Consider the following 19,547-nt stretch of genomic DNA (forward strand, 5'->3'; position numbering starts at 1 on the left):
CCACCAGTTCGCGCCTTCCTTTAAAAATGAGTCGACCAATCGCAGCCAGGGGTAGGAGCGTGGCGAAGCCAAGGCGCATGTAGCCCCGCCCCCTCTCTTTTAGTCAGGCCGACGCGAGGCGCTCAGAGCTTTCGGCACTCACCCGGCTATGGCAGCCCCTGTGCTTCCCGCGGGCGAGGCGACCTGGAAGACCCTGTCTGCAGAGGTAGGTGATGAACAGCCGCCCAGAACCCGGACTGGTGCCCACCTATCAGATTTGCAAGGCTTGAGCGCCAGATTTCTTCATTTTCTCCTATCAGGGCAGGTTTAGCCTGTTAACCTGGTTTACAAGACAAGATAGCGAAAACTAAATTCAGTCCTGCAGAACTAAGGGGCTGAGGGTTTGAACCTTATTCTGAGGTTGTACAATGTGGGTCTATGTTTATATAACCAGTCTGGAAGATGTTAAAAATTGGGGGTCCTTACTGTGGGTCGCAGGCATCTTCAGGGACAGACAGTATTAAGCGTCTTCAGAATATTCCTTTAATTTCATCTAAAAGTCTTTGTGGCTCACTTAGCATGCCTAGAAGCGTTTTTTTTTTAATTTATTTATTTATTATGAATACAATACTCTGCATGTGTACCTGAACCTCTGAAGAGGGCACCAGATCTCATTGTAGATGGTTGTGAGCCACCATATGGTTGCTGGGAATTGAACTCAGGACCTCTGGAAGAAGAGTCAGTGCTCTTCACCGCTGAGCCATCTCTCCAGCCACTAGAAGTGTTCTTTGCACTGTGTTTGTGTTTGGTTACTCTGGAGTATTGCAAGAGTTACCAATTGCATACACAAAACATGACGGCACATTTTTGCATTCGATAATTCCTATTCCGTTATGATTTCTTGACTGGTTAGCGTGTATTATTTAAACAAGGTTTTTTGTTTAGATCACAGTCGTTTCAGAATCTGTTGAAAGTTAGGGACACTGTTTGTTGTCCTTCTCACAACTATCTGTCAGCCCCGTGGTGCCCACACCTTTGATCCCAGGCAAAGGCAGATGAATCTCTATGTTGGAGGTCAACCTGGTCTACAAAGCAAGTTCCAGGACAACCAGGGCTACACAGAGAAATCCTGTCTTGAAAAAACAAAACAGTCGGGTGGTGGTGGCATGCCTTTAATCCCAGCACTGGAGAGGCAGTGAGGCCAACCGGATCTCAGTGAATTCAAGGACAGCCTGGACTACAGAGCAAGTTCCAGGGGCACACGGATAAACCCTGTCTCAAAAACAAAAAAACAAAAAGAAAACAAAAAACAACAAAAAAAAAAGATAAATAGTATTCGTCATAAATACTAGTAGTAAAAATGACAGCAAGGGGCTAGAGAGATAGTCAGTATGCCCTGCTCTTCCTGAGGACCTGAGTCAGACTCCCAGCATCCACATCAGACGGCTCACAACTTCCAGCTCCAGGAGGATGCTCTGAGAAACCTGCAGTCATGTACACATACTACACTCTCTCTCACACACATATATATACACCCACAAATACACTGATTTAAAAATTAAAAAAAAAGATTTTGGCATGTGGGTATAATCTCACACTTGGGAGGTCGAGTCAGAAGATAGGAGTTCAAGGCCAGCTCCGGCTACGTATAAAGATGATAACAGTTGGGGGTGCCAAGTGGAGCCCTAACATCCAATGGGTATCAACCTGAATGAGAGGGTTCTACAGCTCAGAAGACCTCTGACCATGAGTGCCACTCAACAGGAGGAGGCCACTGTGTTTGAGTGGTCGATGTTATTTCTCTTATTCTATACCTTCTCCCTCTTAGCCCTGTAATGGGGGTGCTGATCCCCGTTATACCGATGAGGATACTGGGGCTAGAGACAGCCAGTAAGCAATGAAAGCTGACGAGGGTCAGCCCCAGCCCTTGTGTGATGGCACACTGTCTTCCAGATAGAGCCCCATGGTGTTTGCTCAGGGTCCTTTAGCTGTGATCAGTCTCCTCCTTACCCCCTGTGTTAACTCATGGTGCTGCGCTCTGCCACTGATCCACATTCCTTCTTTTTACTATTTATAGGCAAGGTCCTGGCTACCCAGGAACTTGCTAGTTGTAGGCTATCCTCAAAATTGCATTGCTCCTCCCGCCTCTGCCTCCACAGTGCTGGGATTACAGGTGAGCATCACCATGCCCCAGCTGCCTAGCCCCCCACCGTGGTCCCCCAGCTGCCTAGCCTCCCCACACCCCATGTTTTAGCCATCTGGCTGGTTATTTGCAAACTGACCTTTGGTTTCTTCTCTCCCACTCACTTCTGTCCCTGTGACCCTGTGTCTACCTGTGATCAGAACACTGTCCTCCCAGGAAAATGGAGTTGCGCCATTTGACCCCAGAACCAATGGCCACAGAGCTGCCTGGCCTCCTGTGGTCTCAGTTTCTGCAGGACTGTGCCACTCCCCAGTGTCGTTAACTGAACACCTTTATAGACCTCATCTCTCATTAAGGCTGTTAGCTGGCTAAAGGCATGGCTGCCTTTGGGGTGCCCCTTTATCACGAACCTAAGGGCACCTTAGGTGTTCCCCTGAAATACCTAATTGGGGACAGCTGGTGGAGGGTGTGGGGAGTGGAAGTTGAAAAGACTTAAAGAGCACACCTTTAATCCCAGCCCCCGGGAGGCAGAGGCAGGCGGATCTCTGTGAGTTCAAGGCCAGCCTGGTCTACAAGAGCTAGTTCCAGGACAGGCTCCAAAGCTACAGAGAAACCTTGTCTTGAAAAACCAAAAAAAGAAAAGAAAAGACTTGGAGGAAGCTGAGCATATTACAGAGGGTCTTTTCAGGACAGAAAAGCTGAGGGGAACGTCTGTCGTGGGGTGGGGTGAGTCGACAAGCCCAGCTGAGAGCAGGCGTCTCACGAGCCCCGTCTTGCCCACAGGAGCTGGAGAAGCAGTACTCCCCCAGCAGGTGGGTCGTCCGGATGAAAGCAGAGGATGTTGTCAACACCTTCGTGGAGACGGGAATCCAGGGTACTGTGGGACCCCTCTGCGGATACTGAGCACTGAGGGACATTTCCCTTACACCAGCCCCCTCTGCTGGGGCAGGAGGTGGGGACAGAGCTGGAGGCAGAGAGGCCTGGGTGAGGCCAGGCTCTATGAGACACAGCCTCCTCTCCCTCCTGGTTGGTAAGGGCTTCCAGGCTCTAAGGCAGCGGGTCATGAACATCGGAAATATTGATAATAGATGGTAGCAGACGACAGTAGCAATGGAAGGGTTTCATGGAAGTGTGTTAAAGGGGCGCAGCCCTCGGAAGGCCGAGAGCTCTGCTCTACAAGGCTGGGTTATGCTTGGCACAGAAATGGGAGCTGAAAAAAAAGGGGGAAAAAAAGCAAGATATTGTTGCTATTTTTTAAATTTTTTTTTTCTTTTTGGTTTTGTTCTTCAAGACCAAGTTTCTCTGTGTAGCAGCCCTGCCTGTCCTGGAACTCTCTCTATGGACCAGGCTGACCTCAAACTCAGAGATCTTCCTGCCTCGGCCTTCCAAGTGCTGGGATTAAAGGCATGCTCCACCACCAACCAGCAGTTTTTAATTTGATTGTTTTATTTTATTTTGAGACAGGGTCTTTCTGTGTAGCCTAGGTTGGCCTCCAATATACTATGTAACCCAGGCTGGCCTTGAACTTGGCCTCCTGAGTGCTGGGTTGCAGATGCCGATCACTATCGTTGCTCTGTACAGAAAGCAGCGGGGGTGCTGGAGGAAGACTGGTGGGTAGGACTCTTGCCCAGCGTGCACAGAGCCCGGGGTTCAGTTCTCAGTGGGGCATGAACCTGCATGGTCATGCATGCCTGTGATTCTAGCACAGGAGGCTGGCAGAGGTTCAAGGCTATCCTCAGTGCCATAGAGAATTCCAGGCCAGACTGGGATACAGGAGACCATGTCTAGGAAGATGGGAAGGAAGGGAGAGGGGAGGAAGGAAAGGAAATTAAACTTTGGTTTCCTTTAGAGCAATCAGAGTTTGGGGCCTGTGCTTGTGAGGTCTTCCCTCTGCCCCAGAGTGCTGTGGTGCTGCGTAGCTGGAGGGCAGAGAGCTGTCTTCCTTGCTCAGATGGAGAACTGGAATGTGGAGGCCGCTCGCTGTCCACTCAGAGGAGAACTTGGATGTGGGGGCAGCTAGCTGTTTGCTCAAACGGGGAACTGGATGCTGGCCAACTGCCTGGTCTCAGAACCCTGCCCTGGGGAGTTTCCTCAATGGAGATAACCGGGGGAGGATCAGGCTTCAGGGTTTCAATCCACACATTCTCTCTTGTCCTTTTAGTGTGGGTTGGAGCTGTTTCCTGGGTTGGGCTCTGAAGCGTCCTCGCTGTGGCCGGCTCTTGTCTAGAAGGGTAAAAAGGCCAGCAGGGGTGGAGGAAGGACATCACCAGCCAAAGGTCAGAGTTCAGAGTAGCTAGTGCTTGCACACAGGCCTCTGTGGTCAGCTGTCAAGAAATGCTAGCAGGGCTGCCCTGGTGGTGCACACCCTTAATTCCAGCACGTCAGGCAGATCTCTGTGAGTGCAAGGCCAGTGTGTCTGGGTCATGAGTTCAAGGCCAGCTAGGGCTACACAGTGAGCCCTGTCCTGGCAGGCTTGGGTTTCAGTTTTGTTTCCTCTTTTGCCCTCTTTGTGCTTCCCAGACAAGCACATTTACCAACTGAGCCAGTCCCTAGGCCCTAGCATTTTTTAAAATGTCTTTTTCAAAAAAGGATTATTATTATTATTATGTTTTTTCGACACAGAGTTTGCATAACATCTCTGGCTGTCCTGGAACTCCCTTTGTAGACCAGGCTAGCCTCGGATGCACAGAGATCAAAGGCATGCACCACCACTGTAGGGTGCACTTGTTTTGAGTGTATATATGTGGGCACAAGTACCATGTGTGCATGTGGAGGTCAGAGGGCAACGTGCTGGCGTCTGGTCTCATTCTGTTCCTCCACATGGGATGGAACAGGTGGTCAGTCTTGACTGACAGCAGGCGGCTTTCCCCTGCTAAGACATCACACTGGCCCCACTTTTTTATTTTTAAATCTATACTGTAATCCCGTCCTCTGTCACTGGTAACGGGAGCGCTGGGCATGCTCAGCTACTTCTACACGCTACCAGTCTCAGCAACAAAACCAGACCAAAGCCAACAGGCTTCTCATTGAAATGTTGCCCTTAATTATTGAGTTGGTAGAAGCCAACTCTCTCTCTGCCTTCTTATAATTTATGTCTGACAGGAATGCCCCACTTCCCTGCCCGATGAGGTCAAATTGCCCGCCCAGCTACTAACCAGAAACCACTTCTCTCAGCTGAGTTTCTAGGCTATCCCAAGGCTTCCTCAGAGCTGCCTGCGAGGCTCAGCGGTTACCTCATTGTGAGGAAAGAGGACTGGAAGAGGGGGTGTAATCTCACTCTGTTGGGGAAAAGCTGGAAACCATTCTCCAGCCACCTCAGAGAACCTGCCTGCAAGGGTAGAAGAGAGAAAACCAGTCCAGCCCTGTGTGAGTTAGTTACTTTGTTCTTGTTGAGACAGGAATCTCACTGTGTAGCCCAGGCTGGCCTCTAACTCCAGATCCGCCTGCCCCTGTCTCCCAGTGCTGAGATAAAAGGTGTGCGCCTACCCTACTTCACAGCTGTGTTTGTTTATTTTCATAAACCTTTTTAAAAATAATTTATGGGGCTGGAGAGATGGCTCAGCGGTTAAGAGCATTGCCTGCTCTTCCAAAGGTCCTGAGTTCAATTCCCAGCAACTACATGGTGGCCCACAACCATCTGTAATGAGATCTGGTGCCCTCTTCTGGCTAACTGTATCATAATAAATAAATATTAAAAAAAAAAGAAAAAAGAAAAATAATTTATGTGCATTGGTGTATTGCCTGCATGTATGTCTGTGTGAGGATGTCGGATCCCCTGGAACTAGAATTTACAGTTAGTTGCGAGCTACCTTGTGGATGCTGGGAATTGAACCCGGGTCCTCTAGAGGAACAGCTGTCTGTGCTCTTAACCATACAGCCATCTCTCTAGATCCCCATGACTTTTTTTTTTTTTTAAGATTTAGTTGACTTATGTGTGGGGGACTGCATGCAATAACTGTGTGACTTCCTTCTGGGAGCTCTGGTCTGCAGGCTGAGTGGCCACGGTAGGACTCAGGTGTGCCGTACACAAAGGCTGCTTGTCTTCTGGGTGGACGGGAGACATTGGATATATCAGCAGCCTGGGCTTAGCTGCCAGGAGCCTTAACTTGGGGCTTGGTACACTTCCTGCTCCCTGTAGCTCAAGGCATGCCTTGGCTCTCAAAAGACCAATCAGCTCCATGGATAGCTAGGTGGGGCTTTATGATTGACAGCAGGCTCTCCCCCTTGACTGATTAGTAGGCCTTACCTTACAATTAGGATTTTCCCTCTGCGATAAGATGAAGAAAATACTAGTCCCAATTCTTCCTTTATTATTGCTTTATAGCCTTGGATGTGCTGGTGTTCACTGTGTTGCCCGGTCAGCCTTGAACTCTGAAATTCTCCTGCCTCAGCTTCTCAAGTGCAAGAACTACAAACGAACGTGTCTGGCTTTAGTTCAAAGACGTTTTAATCATCGGTAGAGGAAACCCCGTACCCCGTCGCAGTGGCTCCCCATCCTGGCTCCTCCAGCCCCCGGCACCTCCCCTCTGAAGCTGCCTCCCTAACAGAGGGTACATTAGGTCTTGTCTCAGATGGTTCCATGTGGCGGCAGGTAACAGGTTTGCGACCCTTGGGTACGGGAATATTCCACTGTGCCCCACAATTCGGTCCCCCCTCTGCGCACTCACGGGTGGTTTCTAACTTTGGCTCTTGGGAGTGCCCCATGAGCGTTCACCAGTTTGCTTTGCCTTTTTGTTATTTGCTCGCTGTGGGCCAGCGGCAAATGCAGGTTCCTTACCACACTGTAGTACAGTGGTTCTCCACCTTCCTGAAGCTGTGCCCTCTAATACAGTTCCTCGTGTGACGGTGACCCCAAACTGTGAAAACCTTTCATTGCTACTTCACAACTGTAATTTTTTATTATTATGTATTGTGATATGAATACCCCATATGTGGTCCCTGAAGGGGTTGCGACCCACAGGTTGAGAATCACTGCTATAGCAGCAAGCTCCTTTGCCTGCTGAGCCATCTCGCTGGTCTTTCCTAAGGTTTTTAGTGGGTGGGCAGGTGCCTGAATCCAGCCTCTCCCTCCGGTTCCTTCTGCAAATACTTTTTGTGGTTACTGTTTAAAGATTGATTTAATTTTTTTAAATATATTTTATTTTTATTTTATGCATATGGGTGTTTTGCCTGCATGCATCTCTGTATAACAGCCCTGACTGTCCTAGAACTTGCTCTGTAGACCAGACCGAGACTCCATGCACGACCACTCCCTGGCCAGGGGCAGTTTCTTGTTCTCTGGTCAGTGGTGTTTTGAATGTCTGAGATTTCTGTGAGCTAACACCATTCACCTACAGTGGTTTTGTTTCTTCTCTTAAACTGAGAACCAAAATATGGTTTCAGCCCGGTGGTTCTGTGCACACCTTTAATCCCAGCATGCTAAGGCAGAGGCAAGCAGATCTCTGTGAGCTCAAGGTCAGCCTGGACTATGTCTCAGGACAGCCAGGGATACATAGAGAAACCCTGTCTTGAAAGGAAACAAAAAGAAAAAAAAATGTAGTTTTAGCACTATGTAATCTAACCCAGTCAGGCAAGCTGTCAGGGCTCTTAATGAAATCGCTAACTTTTGATTGGCCACTGTGCTGATGACCCTGAGGCATCAGCTGTCTTGCTTGAAGCTTCTATGGAGGGCACTGGCAGGATCCTCCTGATGACAAGCATGTCCACCCTCTGACCTAGAAGTGACACTTCCTGTGGGTGCTGTTCCCGGGGTCAACACGTACCGACAAGGCTGTTTTCAGCAGGGTGGTTTGCGACAGCCTGGGCATGGGAGGGATCATCCCAGAGACAGTGAAGCCCTGCCTGCAGGATTGCAGCCCAAGGAGAGAGGGTCCTGACCAGATGCCAACCGCTGGACCTCCACCCTCCAGAACTGGGGAGAGTGAAGTTCTGGGGTAGGGCGTGTTGTTATGGCAGCCCAGTATAACCCATAGAGGGCGAAGGATGGATCTCAGCCAGGGAGTGGCCACGGTGTGACAGGTGCACACTGGCGGCTGGCTACAGGGGTCCAGGGAGAAGCAGGAAGAGTAGAGAGGGATGTCACTGCCTTCCGCGGACTAGAGAAGACAGAGCCCACCAGGAAGTCTCAGTGCTGATGGGAGAGGGACCCTGATTGTGGATAGGTGGTGGAGGAAGAGTCTTCAGCAGCCGAGGAGCCGTGGCCAGAGCAGCGGAGACACAACAATATGACCGTGACCCTCCGTTTAGGATCTGTGACCTCTGCTGGCTCTTTACATGAGGAAATACTTTGTTTTGTTGGGAAAGAGTCTTTCCTGCAGTGTAGCCCAGGCTGACCTTCAGACCCTCCTGCCTTGGCCTCCCAAGTGCTGGCAGATCACAGCCAAATCTCTTATTTCTTTTCTGAATATTATTCCTGGGGTCCTAGGTGTGTGTGGCCTTTGTTGACTTCAGGGTCATGAAGACCTGTTCTGCCGTCATCCTCTAAGGAGTGTGTGAGGTGTGTGAGGGCATGTGTGTGCTGTAGCGTGTGTGTGCTGTAGTGTGTGTGTGTGCTGTAGCATGTGTGTGCTGTAGTGTGTGTGTGTGTGCTGTACCGTGTGTGTGTGCTGTACCGTGTGTGTGTGCTGTAGTGTGTGTGCGCTGTAGTGTGTGTGTGCTGTAGCGTGTGTGCGCTGTAGCGTGTGTGTGTGCTGTAGTGTGTGTGTGTGTGCTGTACCGTGTGTGTGCGCTGTACCATGTGTGTGTGCTGTAGTGTGTGTGCGCTGTAGCGTGTGTGTGCGCGCTATAGCGTGTGTGTGCTGTAGCGTGTGTGCAGCAGAGGACAACTTTCAGGAACCATTTCTCTCCTCGCGCCGTGGGTCCCAGAGACTGAGCTCAGATCTTCAGGCTTGGTGACAAGCTCCTTTACCTGCTAAGCCATCTCGCCTGCTCCTTTGGGGCTTTCTTTTTTTTTTTTTTTTTTGGTTTTTCGAGACAGGGTTTCTCTGTGGTTTTGGAGCCTGTCCTGGAACTAGCTCTGTAGACCAGGCTGGTCTCAAACTCACAGAGATCCGCCTGCCTCTGCCTCCCAAGTGCTGGGATTAAAGGCGTGCGCCACCACCGCCCGGCTCCTTTGGGGCTTTCTAAAAGTTGGTTTTTATTTGACATATTTGGAGTTGATCTTTGTGGTGTGAGGTAGGGATAATTTAGATATTTAACTACCCAGTGCTGTCGACAAAACATTGTTTACTCAAAAAAGGGGGTTGTTGCAGGGTGGTGGTGGCCTACACCTTTAATCCCAGGTGGATCTCTGTGAGTTCGAGGCCAGCCTGGTCTACAGAGTCCCAGGACAGGCTCCAAAGCTACACAGAGAAACCCTGACTCGAAAACAAAATACAAAACAAAACAAAAGTCGGGGTGGGGGATGTGGGTCCAGTAGTCTTCCACGTTGTGTAGACTCTGACCCAAAGAGGCCAGAGGTGTCCAGTGCCCAGAGCTGGAGCTACAGATAAGTTCCTCAGTGTCAGTGTGGGTGCTGGGAGTGAAATTCAATCCCTCTGCCAGGGCAGCCACCTCTCCAGCCCCAGCTTTTCCAAAGGCTTAGACAGTTGTGTGCTCTCTGGTGGTGTATGTAACAAGAATACAGGGAAACAGTGGCTGCGGGGACCACGGGTCTGCAGGTGACCACAAGTCAGGGCTGGGAAAGCCTCAACTGACCAATTTTTACAGCCGCCTAGGACTTGCTGGGCTGGGCTTAACTGACAACAGCTTGTCTGCATCTACAGCCACCAGGAAAGCCCAGGCCACTAGGAGAAATCAGCTGGATGTCCCCTATGGCGATGGCGAGGGGGAGAAAATGGACATCTACTTTCCCGATGAGGATTCCAAGGGTGAGATGGGCAGGGCTCCTGGTCCCCAGCAGAGGCAGCTGGGTGTCTGGCTCACCAGCGCCCCCTGGCTTTTGTTGCAGCTTTCCCCCTCTTCCTGTTCTTTCATGGAGGATACTGGCAGAGCGGAAGGTGAGTGGGATCTGGGTAACAGGGGATTGGTGTTCCCATGCTGCTGTGACACATTACCACGAGGTACACCTGCAAGACGAGAAGTGTGACCTCTCACCTCTGTGGGGTAGGAAGTCAGAACGACGGTGCTCCGGGGTCAGCCTGAAGGTGCGGTGTTCCTCTGCTATGGCTGTGTCTCCAGCTTCTACTTTTGCCTTCACATGGTCTTTGATGCCTGTGTCCCAGAGCTCCCTCTCCTCTTAAAGACAGCATTAGGGCTGGGTACATGGCTTTGGCATTAAAGGGCGCTTACTGCTCTTCCAGAGGACCTGAGTTTGGTTTCCAGCACCCAACAGCTCCAGGGGATCTGATGCCCTCTTCTGGCATCCACAGGAACTGTACTCATGTGCACATACACACACTCATGCACAAAAATAAGTAATACATCTTTTTTGGGGAGTGGGGTTCAAGACAGGGTTTCTCTGTGTATACCTGGCTGTCTTGAAGCTCGCTCTATAAATCAGGGTGGCCTTGAACTCAGAGATCTGCCTGCCTCTGCCTCCTGAGTGCTGGAATTAAAGGCATGTACCATCACTGCACAGCTGTTTGTGCGCATGTATGTCTGTGCACCACATGCTTGCAGTACCCAAGGAGGCCAGAAGAGGGCATCAGTCTCCTGGAGCTGGAGTTACAGGTGGTTGTGAGCTGCCATGTAGGTGCTGGACACTGAACCCAGGCCCTCTGTAAAGAGCAGCCAGTGCTCTTTACCGCTGAGCCATATTTCCAGTCCATCTCTGCTAAGTTTTTTTTAAAAATAAACCAAGATTACCAGTTCTGTCTCAGAGATGCTATTTCCCCGTAAGACCATAGCCTGAGCTCCTGGGTGCAGGATTTGGACATACATTTTCAGGAGATAGAATTCAAGTTTCTACATGTACTGAAAAGTGTGTCTGGTCAACTTGTTTGTCAAAGAAACGTCAGAATGACCAACTACACAGGTTTGTTTGGGACCAAGAGGACATGGAATATCAGTGCTTTGGAAACTAAGAACAGGGAAGCTGGGGCAGGAGGATTTCTGCAAGTTTGAGGCCAGCCTTGTCTCAGAAGACACAAAGCAAGAGCTTGGGATGGAGCTAGGTCAGTAGAATTCCTGTGGTGTGCGTGAAACCCCGTGTTCCTTTGCCAGCACTGAATCACACTGAGTGTGGCAGTGCATACTGGTGAACCCAGCCATCGGGTGGTGGAGGACGGACGATCAGAAGTTCTGGGTTCTCCTCAGCTATGTAGAGAGTTTGAGGCCAGCCTGGCGTACTTGAGATACACACATGATTACACACACATACTGTGTGCATACAGTAGGTGCCCCGGCGTTGGGAAGACGGACACTTAGGATCATGGAGGGCATGGCTGTTCTCAGGACTACCCTACAGATGGCTGCCGTTGGATCTGTCCCGCCCCTCCCCCAGCAGGCTCAGTTTTTTATTTTTTCACTTATTCATCACTCTTTTATTCCATTTAACAGTCTCTACACCTTTGACCTCTGGCGCTCACAACTTGCTAAGAGAAGGAACACTGTCTCTCCTTCCCGACGGACAGAGCCAGCTCGAGGTTAAAGTCCCCAGGCTCCTGTGGCTAGCATGACGGAGTAAGGGCAGCCTGTTCTTTTCTCTCAGCACACGGTGTCCTGCGTGCATGGGAAACCTGCCACATGGTGTGTTCAGGACCGCAGGGAAGCAGCGTCATGGTCAAGTCGCCTCCAGCTGTCACTTCCTTAGCTTTTTTTTTTTTTCTGAGGCAGGGTTTCTCTGTAGCTTTTGGAGCCTCTCCTGGAGCTCGCTCTTGTAGACCAGGCTTTCCTCAAACTCACAGAAATCCGCTTGCCTCTGCCTCCCCAGTGCTGGGATTAAAGGCCTGCACTATCACTACCCAGCCTTTATCTTTCTTTTTATATTGTTTGGGTTTTTTCAGACTGTGTCTCAAGTAGCCAAGGCTAGCCTCAAACTTGGTAAGTACCTGAGGATGACCTTGGACTCCTGATCCTCCTGCCTCTCCTTCCCAAGTATAGCATTACATACACGCTCCTTGACATTTGTTTATTCTTATTATTTATTATATAGTGTAAAGTGTCTTGCCTTCATATATGTATGTGCACCGTGTACATGCCTGATGCATGCAGAGCTAAGAGAGGGGACTGGAGTTACAGATGTTTGTACGCCTCCAAGTGGGAACTAGGAACCAAACCTTTGTCCTGGAAGACCCCGCTCTCCAGCCTCCGTCTCTGTCTTTCCACAGTAAGGATGTCTCGGCCTTCATGGTGAACCCGCTGACAGCCCAAGGGGTGGTCGTGGCTGTAGTGGCTTACGACATTGCACCCAAAGGTAGCCTCTGGAGATTTGGGGGCCAGGGCTTTGTGAGGGTAGAGCCCCTGGTGGATCCTCACCCTGCATTTTCCTCTGCTCAGGCACACTGGACCGGATGGTGGACCAGGTGACCCGCAGCGTTGTGTTTCTGCAGAGGCGGTATCCGAGCAACGAGTAGGTATTGCTGCCGATGCCCTTGGTGGACCACAGGAGGGCAGCTGTGGAGCCAGGTGCAGCCTGGGACTCCTGATGCCGTAGGGAAGTGGATGTAACCAGGCTCTCCGTCTGACCCAGGGGAATCTACATCTGTGGACACTCTGCAGGAGCTCACCTAGCCGCCATGGTGCTCCTTGCCAGCTGGACGAAGCATGGTGTCATGCCCAACCTACAAGGTTTCTTACTGTTTGTCAAAACAGGATATCACGTAGCCCAGGCTGGCATCTGTCCCTTAAGGTTTCTGAGGGTCCGGGACCTGGCCAGGCAACCCTTCCCCTCGCTGGAGGGGTGGAGGGTTGAGCAACTGCTTGAGAGGCTAGTGACTAGGGTGCTGACCTGGAGGGTGGGTGGGTCCATCTCTCTGGGCCTGGCCCCTGGCCTGAACTTCTCACCTACACAGGCTTTCTCCTGGTGAGCGGGATCTATGACCTGGAGCCTATCATAGCCACCTCCCAGAATGCCCCTCTGCTCATGACCCTGTGAGTTGTCTGCCCTCTGCCCATGTCCAGCCCCAGCCTGAGGCCTGTGTTCCCCGTATCCTGACTGCCCCACTCTTTCTCTCCCAGGGAAGATGCTCAGAGAAACAGCCCACTTCGGTACTTGGAGGTAGCTCCAGCGAGGCCTGTGGGTCCAGCCTGTCCTGTGCTGGTGGTTGTGGGTCAGCATGAGTCCCCAGAATTCCACCGACAGTCCAGGGAGTTCTATGAGGTACTGCCAATGGCTAGCTAATGGCGTCTGGTTGAGGGTCATGTGATGTCGTCTTCCTTGTTATTCTGTCCAAATGAGCTGGGCTTGGTGGTACACACCCTGATAACAGTTACTCCAGAGGTTGAGGCAAGAGGACCATGAGGTCTGGATGTGCTGTAAAGTGAACTCAAGGCCAGCCTGACTAACTTGGACCCTGTTTCAAGTTTTAAAACGAAAGGCAATACGCTACTCGGTGGTGACATGAGCAAGGCCCTGGTACGATCCCCAGGGCTGTGATAAATCGACCTATTTTATCTAACCGGACTTGAAGACGGTCATTCATTCAACAAATGTATTCAAATGAACCTGCCATACCCTGGACCCTGAGAGCCGTACCTCTCCCAGCCGGACTCTTACATCTACACCCCTCATTCCCGTCCAGACGCTGTGCCGAGTGGGGTGGAAGGCCTCTTTCCAGCAGCTGCGTGGTGTGGATCACTTTGACATCATAGAGAACCTGACCCGGGAGGATGATGAACTCACCCAGGTGGGGCTCAACCCTTCACCTCCCACAGCCCTTCTAATGGGAGTATGGATCCCATCACCCCAAAACAGGAAGGCTATGTGGGGGGCTTGGTTTACCTTAGCATCCAGAGGTTGAGGCCCCATCTTGGACTTTCTGTAGCCCACTTTATCCCCACAGTGTGGAGGGATCTGCCAGGTGGGAACTCTGTATTGCTATGACCAGGGTGACAGGGCAGAGGGAAGCCACTGGCCTGTGTTTAAGTGCAAAAGTGAAAGCCGGCTGGGCGGTGGGGGTGCACACTTTTAATCCCAGCACTCAGGAGGCAGAGGCCGGTGGATCTCTGTGTTTGAGGCCAGCCTGGTCTACAGAGCGAGTTTTAGGATATCCTGAGCTACATAGAGAAATTCTGTCTCAAAAATCAAAAAACAGCCGGGCGGTGGTGGCGCACGCCTTTAATCCCAGCACTTGGGAGGCAGAGGCAGGCGGATCTCTGGGAGTTCGAGGCCAGCCTGGTCTACAAGAGCTAGTTCCAGGACAGGCTCCAAAGCTACAGAGAAACCCTGTCTCGAAAAACAAAAAACAAAACAAAAAAACAAAAAACAAAAAACAAAAACCAAAAAAAAACCCAAAAAAAAACCAAACAAACAAGAAAGGCAAAGAATAAAGAGAAAATTGTTGCCACGATTCTGACAAACAATAATCTTTTTCTCTTTTCCCTCTTTGGTAGCAGGGAATGGGGTTGGTTAGCTTGGTTTTATTTTGGGGTGCTGGGAATTGAACTTGTGAGTGTGTACACATGTCGGGGGGCAGAAATTGACATGCGGAGCCGGGTGGTGGTGGCGCACGCCTTTAATCTCAGCACTCAGGAGGCAGGGACGGGCGGATCTTTGTGAGTTCAAGGCCAGCCTAGTCTACAAGAGCTAGTTCCAGGTCAGGCTCCATAGCTACAGAGAAACCCTGTCTCGAAAAACCAAAAAAAAAAAAAAAAATTGACATGCGGTATCTTCCTCAGTTATTCTTGTTTTTTGAGACAGGGCATCTCACTGAACCAGAGCTTTGCTAGACTTTCTGGCCAATGAGTTCCAGGGACCCAGCTGTCTCTGCCCTTCCACCCAGCACTGGGGTGACGTGTGTGCACTGTACCGGCCTTTCATGTGGGCGCTGGGACACTGAACGCAGGCCTTCACACTTGTCACGTGCTTCACCAGCTGAGCTGCCTCTTAGTCCCTACTTTTAAATTTTGAGACAGGATCTTTCTAAGTAGCCTACATAGACTTTTGCTTTGCTTTCTTTTTTTTTTTTTCTTTTTTTTTTTTTTCCCCAAAACAGGGTCTTACTATGTAGCCTGGCTGGCCTGGGACTCAGAGATGCACCTGCCTCTGCCTCCTGAGTGTTGGGGTCAAAGGCGTGGCACCTGCAGATGCTCTCCGGCTGGGCAGCCATCAGCCCTGGGCTTTCCCATCTTCTCTTCTTGCTGCAGATCATTTTGAAAACAGTCTTCCCAACGCTCTGAGGACACCTGGTCTCCAGCCTGTGTGCACCTCAGAAAACCTCCAGAAAAGAGCTGACTGCCACCTAACACCCTGCTGTGAACGCACCTCTGCTTCGTTCTCCCCCACCTGGATGGAGCTCCAGGAAGGCCTGCAGATTGGCACTGGGACATGCATACAGCCACCATCTGGCCAAGTCTGCCCCGCTGCTGCTGACAGGGCACGACAGTCCGCTTCTGGCTTGCTCGCTATGCATTTTGCGGTATCAGTGTGAACTGGCTGGGGCTGGGGCTGTCACTCCGCCCCTATCTCCCACTACAAAAGAGGGCGGGGTCTGGAGAAGGAATGAAGAGAGACCAACCAACCACTGGGTCCCGCAGCTCAATGGTAGAATGCTTGACCAGCATGCGTAGGATCCTGGGTTCAATCCCTGGTATTAACAAGGAAAAAATAAAGGAGGGGTGGGGAGGGAGACAGAGAGATAAAGAGTCATACCCAGAGTGGTCATGTTCACCTGAATCCCAACACAGAGGCAGGAGGATTGCACGTGAGTTCAAGGTCAGCCTGGGCTACTAGGAAGACCCTGTCTGAGAAAGAAAAAGGGCTGCTGAGATGGCCTAGCAGGGGAGAGTGTTGGCACCGCACTGACAGCCTGTGTTTGGCCCTGGGGACCCATACGGAAGGAAACATCGCCTCCAGATTACCCTTTGACTGTCATATGTGTGTTCCTCAGCTACACACCTACACATCCATGAAGATGACAGTAATAAGAAGCCCGTGCTTGTGCCTGCTGTACAGACGAACACAAGGATTTACTTAGACCCGCAGTGATCCCAGAGAGGCCACGCAGGAAGACCCATGAGCCACAGGCTCTGCCAGACCTGACTCCTGCAGCCTACCCTGTAGCCACTGGAACTTCTGATGTGGGCGTTTCTGCTTCGTTTTCAAAGCTTCCCCAAACCGGGCATGGTGGGGCATGCCAGGAGCCGCAGCGGCAAGAGGGCCTTTGGACACACATCTAATTTAGACTCTGGTTCTCTCTGTCTAGTTCGCTTTTACGTTGTGGAGATAAACACCGTGACCAAAAGCGACTCGCGCAGGGTTTGTTTCTCCTTACACTTTACAGCGCCTAGGAATGACACCGCCCACCGTGCTCTGGACCCAAATTAGCATTTAAGACAGAATCCCACAGACGAGCAACAGGGTGCTCTGATGGGGGCAATTCCTCCACCGAGTTTCCCTACCCAGACGTGTGTCTAGACCTGCGTGGAGTTGACTGCCGACGCTAGCTATGGCATCTCATATCCTCACAGCTGGAAGAAACAAACCCGCATTCTGTGCTATCCCTTCTCACCCTTCTCTGCCACACTAGAGGCCATGCAGAGTGGAGAATCTGCACGCTCTTTCTCTCAAAATCATTGCTTTGTGTGAGCCAGTTCCCTTCTGGGCGGACAAGCTAAGCCCCGGTTGCCTTCTATCACCCACTGGGGACCGTGCTACTAGCTGCCCCCGCTGTTTACTTTCAGTTCTGTCTGCTCTTGTTCAGGCATCATTGTATCATGTGACTGTTCCTGAGACCATATGGACAGATGTCTCCTCACCCCAGAAAGGGCACCACCACCAGCAGACCAAAGATGACCCCACCAAGTCTAGTGACACAGTGAGTTTCCTGGGTCACCGACAGGAGTGTGGTTGACTCTCGGGCAGCTGTGTCCCTGAAACACCGCTGCAGCATGGGTAGCAACTCACCGAGCTTCATTCCTGGGGCTACTGCACGTGGCTGAGTCTGATCTCGGTTTATTTACTGCTTTAATAAGCTTGGAACCAGGCCTTGCAGCTCCTGTTTGGTTCTTTTGAGCCAAGCCTTGTGGGGTCCATGAATCTTTCCTACTTCCACAGAAATCTTAAATCCAAACATGGACGTGCATGCCTGTAATCCCACCACTGGGGAGACTGAGGCATAAGGAGCACAGCCAGTTTGAAGTCAGTCCAGGCTACATAGTGACCTGCTTGGCAGGGGTGCTGGGAACAGAACTCATCCCCTGAAAGAGTAGGAAGCACTTCTTTTTTTTATTGATTTTTATTGAGCTCTATATTTTTCTCTGCTCTCCTCCCTGCCTCTCCCCTTCCCCCCTTCAATCCTCCCCCAAGGTCCCCATGCTCCCAATTTACTCAGGATCTTGTCTTTTTCTACTTTCTACTTCCCATGTAGATTAGATCTATGTAAGTCTCTCTTAGTGTCCTCATTGTCTAGGTTCTCTGGGATTGTGGTTTGTAGCCTGGTTTTCTTTGCTTTATGTTTAAAAACCACCTATGAGTGAGTACATGTGATAACTGTCTATCTGTGTCTGGGTTACCTCACTCAAAATAATGTTTTCTAGCTCCATCCATTTTCCTGCAAAATTCAAGCTGTCATTTTTTTCTGTTGTGTAGTACTCCATTGTGTAAATGTACCACGTTTTCCTTATCCATTCTTCAGTTGAGGGGCCTTTAGGTTGTTTCCAGGTTCTGGCTATGACAAATAATGCTGTGAACATAGTTGAGCACATGTCCTTGTGGCACGATTGAGCATTCTTTGAGTATATACCCATAAGTGGTATTACTGGGTCTTGAGGAATGTTGTTTCCTAATTTTCTGAGAAATCGCCACACTGACTTCTAAAGGGGTTGTACCAGCTTGCATTCCCGCCAGCAATGCAGAAGTGTTCCCTTTTCCCCACAACCTCGCAGGAAGCGCTCTTAACTGCTGAGTCATCTCTCCAGCCACCGTGCCTGACTTTCCGAGAAGCTTTAAGGGAGGCTGGTGATGCTGGAGGAGGTCAGATCTATTAGATGCTTCTTTCGCTTGGGGTAATTTCAGTTCACAGGGGGTCTAGTGGAGCAGAGCCCCATCCTAAGTCGCTGAGCACCCGAACATCTGAGTGGCAAGAATCTTCATGTGCCACATAGAAAATCAAGATATGGTGATGGCGCACATCTTTAATCCCAGCACTCGGGAGGCAGAGGCAGGCGGATCCCTGTGAGTTTGAGGCCAGCCTGGTCTACCTAGTGAGTTCAGAACCACCAGAGCTACACAGAGAAATCCTGTCTCGAAATATCAAGGGGAAAAGAAAAAAGGAAATCAAGACACATTCTTAGTGACAGAAAGTGAGATGTCAACCACGCAATGTAGCACAGTCTCAGAATGTCATCCACGAGGCCACACAGTCACGGGCTTCCGTGTGTCCCATCTATCATCTGTTTATGGTTTTGAGAGGGTTTCACTGTGTAGCCCTGCCTGGCTTGTGGACCAGGATGGCCTTGAACTCACAGAGGTCAGCTTGCCTCTGCCTCCTTGGGAGAATTTCTGTGTGTAAACAGAGCAATGAATAGACAAGAAGTCTAGTAAGATTCACAGGGAAGGTTTCTGTGCTCTGGATGGCGTGATGCCGGGAAGACGTGGAGGGGTGTTTACTTTGTCTGAATTCTTCGTCTCTTTACAGTAAGAGTTGAAAGAGGGCTGGGGACGTCAGTGTGGGAATATGAGGGCTGTGACCAGAATCCACTCTGGAGTTGCAAAGGAGATGACTCACACACCCCAGGGCTCTCTGATGTCTACCACATTCCTGGGTATTGCTCACGTGGGCTGGGAGCCGCTCCCTAGGCTATCCCTGAAGACGGGCGAGAGAAAACATAAATGAATGCACGTTTATATACGAGATGCTGCGTGTAAAAACAAGGATAGAGAAGAGGGCTGGGAGGATATTTGCCGGTAATCCCAGCAGACGGACAGAGGCGGGAGAAGCAGTAAACTCAGCATAGTGAACTTTAGGCCATTCAGGGCTCCCTAGCAAAACTCCAAAATCCAAGAAGGGCTGGCAAGATGGCTCAGCAGGTAAAAGCACTTGCTGAACGAGACTGACCATTTGAATCCCGAGCCTGGATCCCAAGATGGAAAGAGAGAACCAGCTCTCAAAAACTCCTCTGGCTTCCACATAGGTGCCATGCTATGCTTGGACACACACACACACTAATAATAATAACAATATTTTTTTAAAATTAAAGGTATTATTTTTAAAATTAAAAAAAATCCCCCCCAAAAGAAGTTATTGGTTTAAAAGAAGCCAGAAGAAGGCCTGTGGGGCTGATTGAAGGCCTGTGGGGCTGACTGAAGGCCTCGTCTTCACAGGCC

General features: G+C 50.5%; 1 protein-coding gene across 1 annotated transcript; it reads left to right on the forward strand.

Annotated features, from left to right (window-relative positions):
• Window positions 1–147: 147 nt before the first annotated feature.
• On the forward strand, window positions 148–17,752 carry Afmid (arylformamidase). Its single transcript, XM_057774797.1, has 11 exons — window positions 148–205; window positions 2,906–2,996; window positions 9,886–9,990; window positions 10,071–10,119; window positions 12,391–12,476; window positions 12,560–12,632; window positions 12,753–12,850; window positions 13,075–13,153; window positions 13,241–13,382; window positions 13,804–13,908; window positions 15,368–17,752. The coding sequence occupies exons 1-11, from the start codon at window positions 149–151 to the stop codon at window positions 15,398–15,400; spliced, it is 918 nt and encodes a 305-aa protein (XP_057630780.1). The 5' UTR covers window position 148; the 3' UTR covers window positions 15,401–17,752.
• The last annotated feature ends 1,795 nt before the right edge of the window (window positions 17,753–19,547 follow it).

The sequence above is a fragment of the Chionomys nivalis genome, chromosome 7, assembly GCF_950005125.1.
Source record: "Chionomys nivalis chromosome 7, mChiNiv1.1, whole genome shotgun sequence".
Taxonomy (NCBI): Eukaryota; Metazoa; Chordata; class Mammalia; order Rodentia; family Cricetidae; genus Chionomys; species Chionomys nivalis.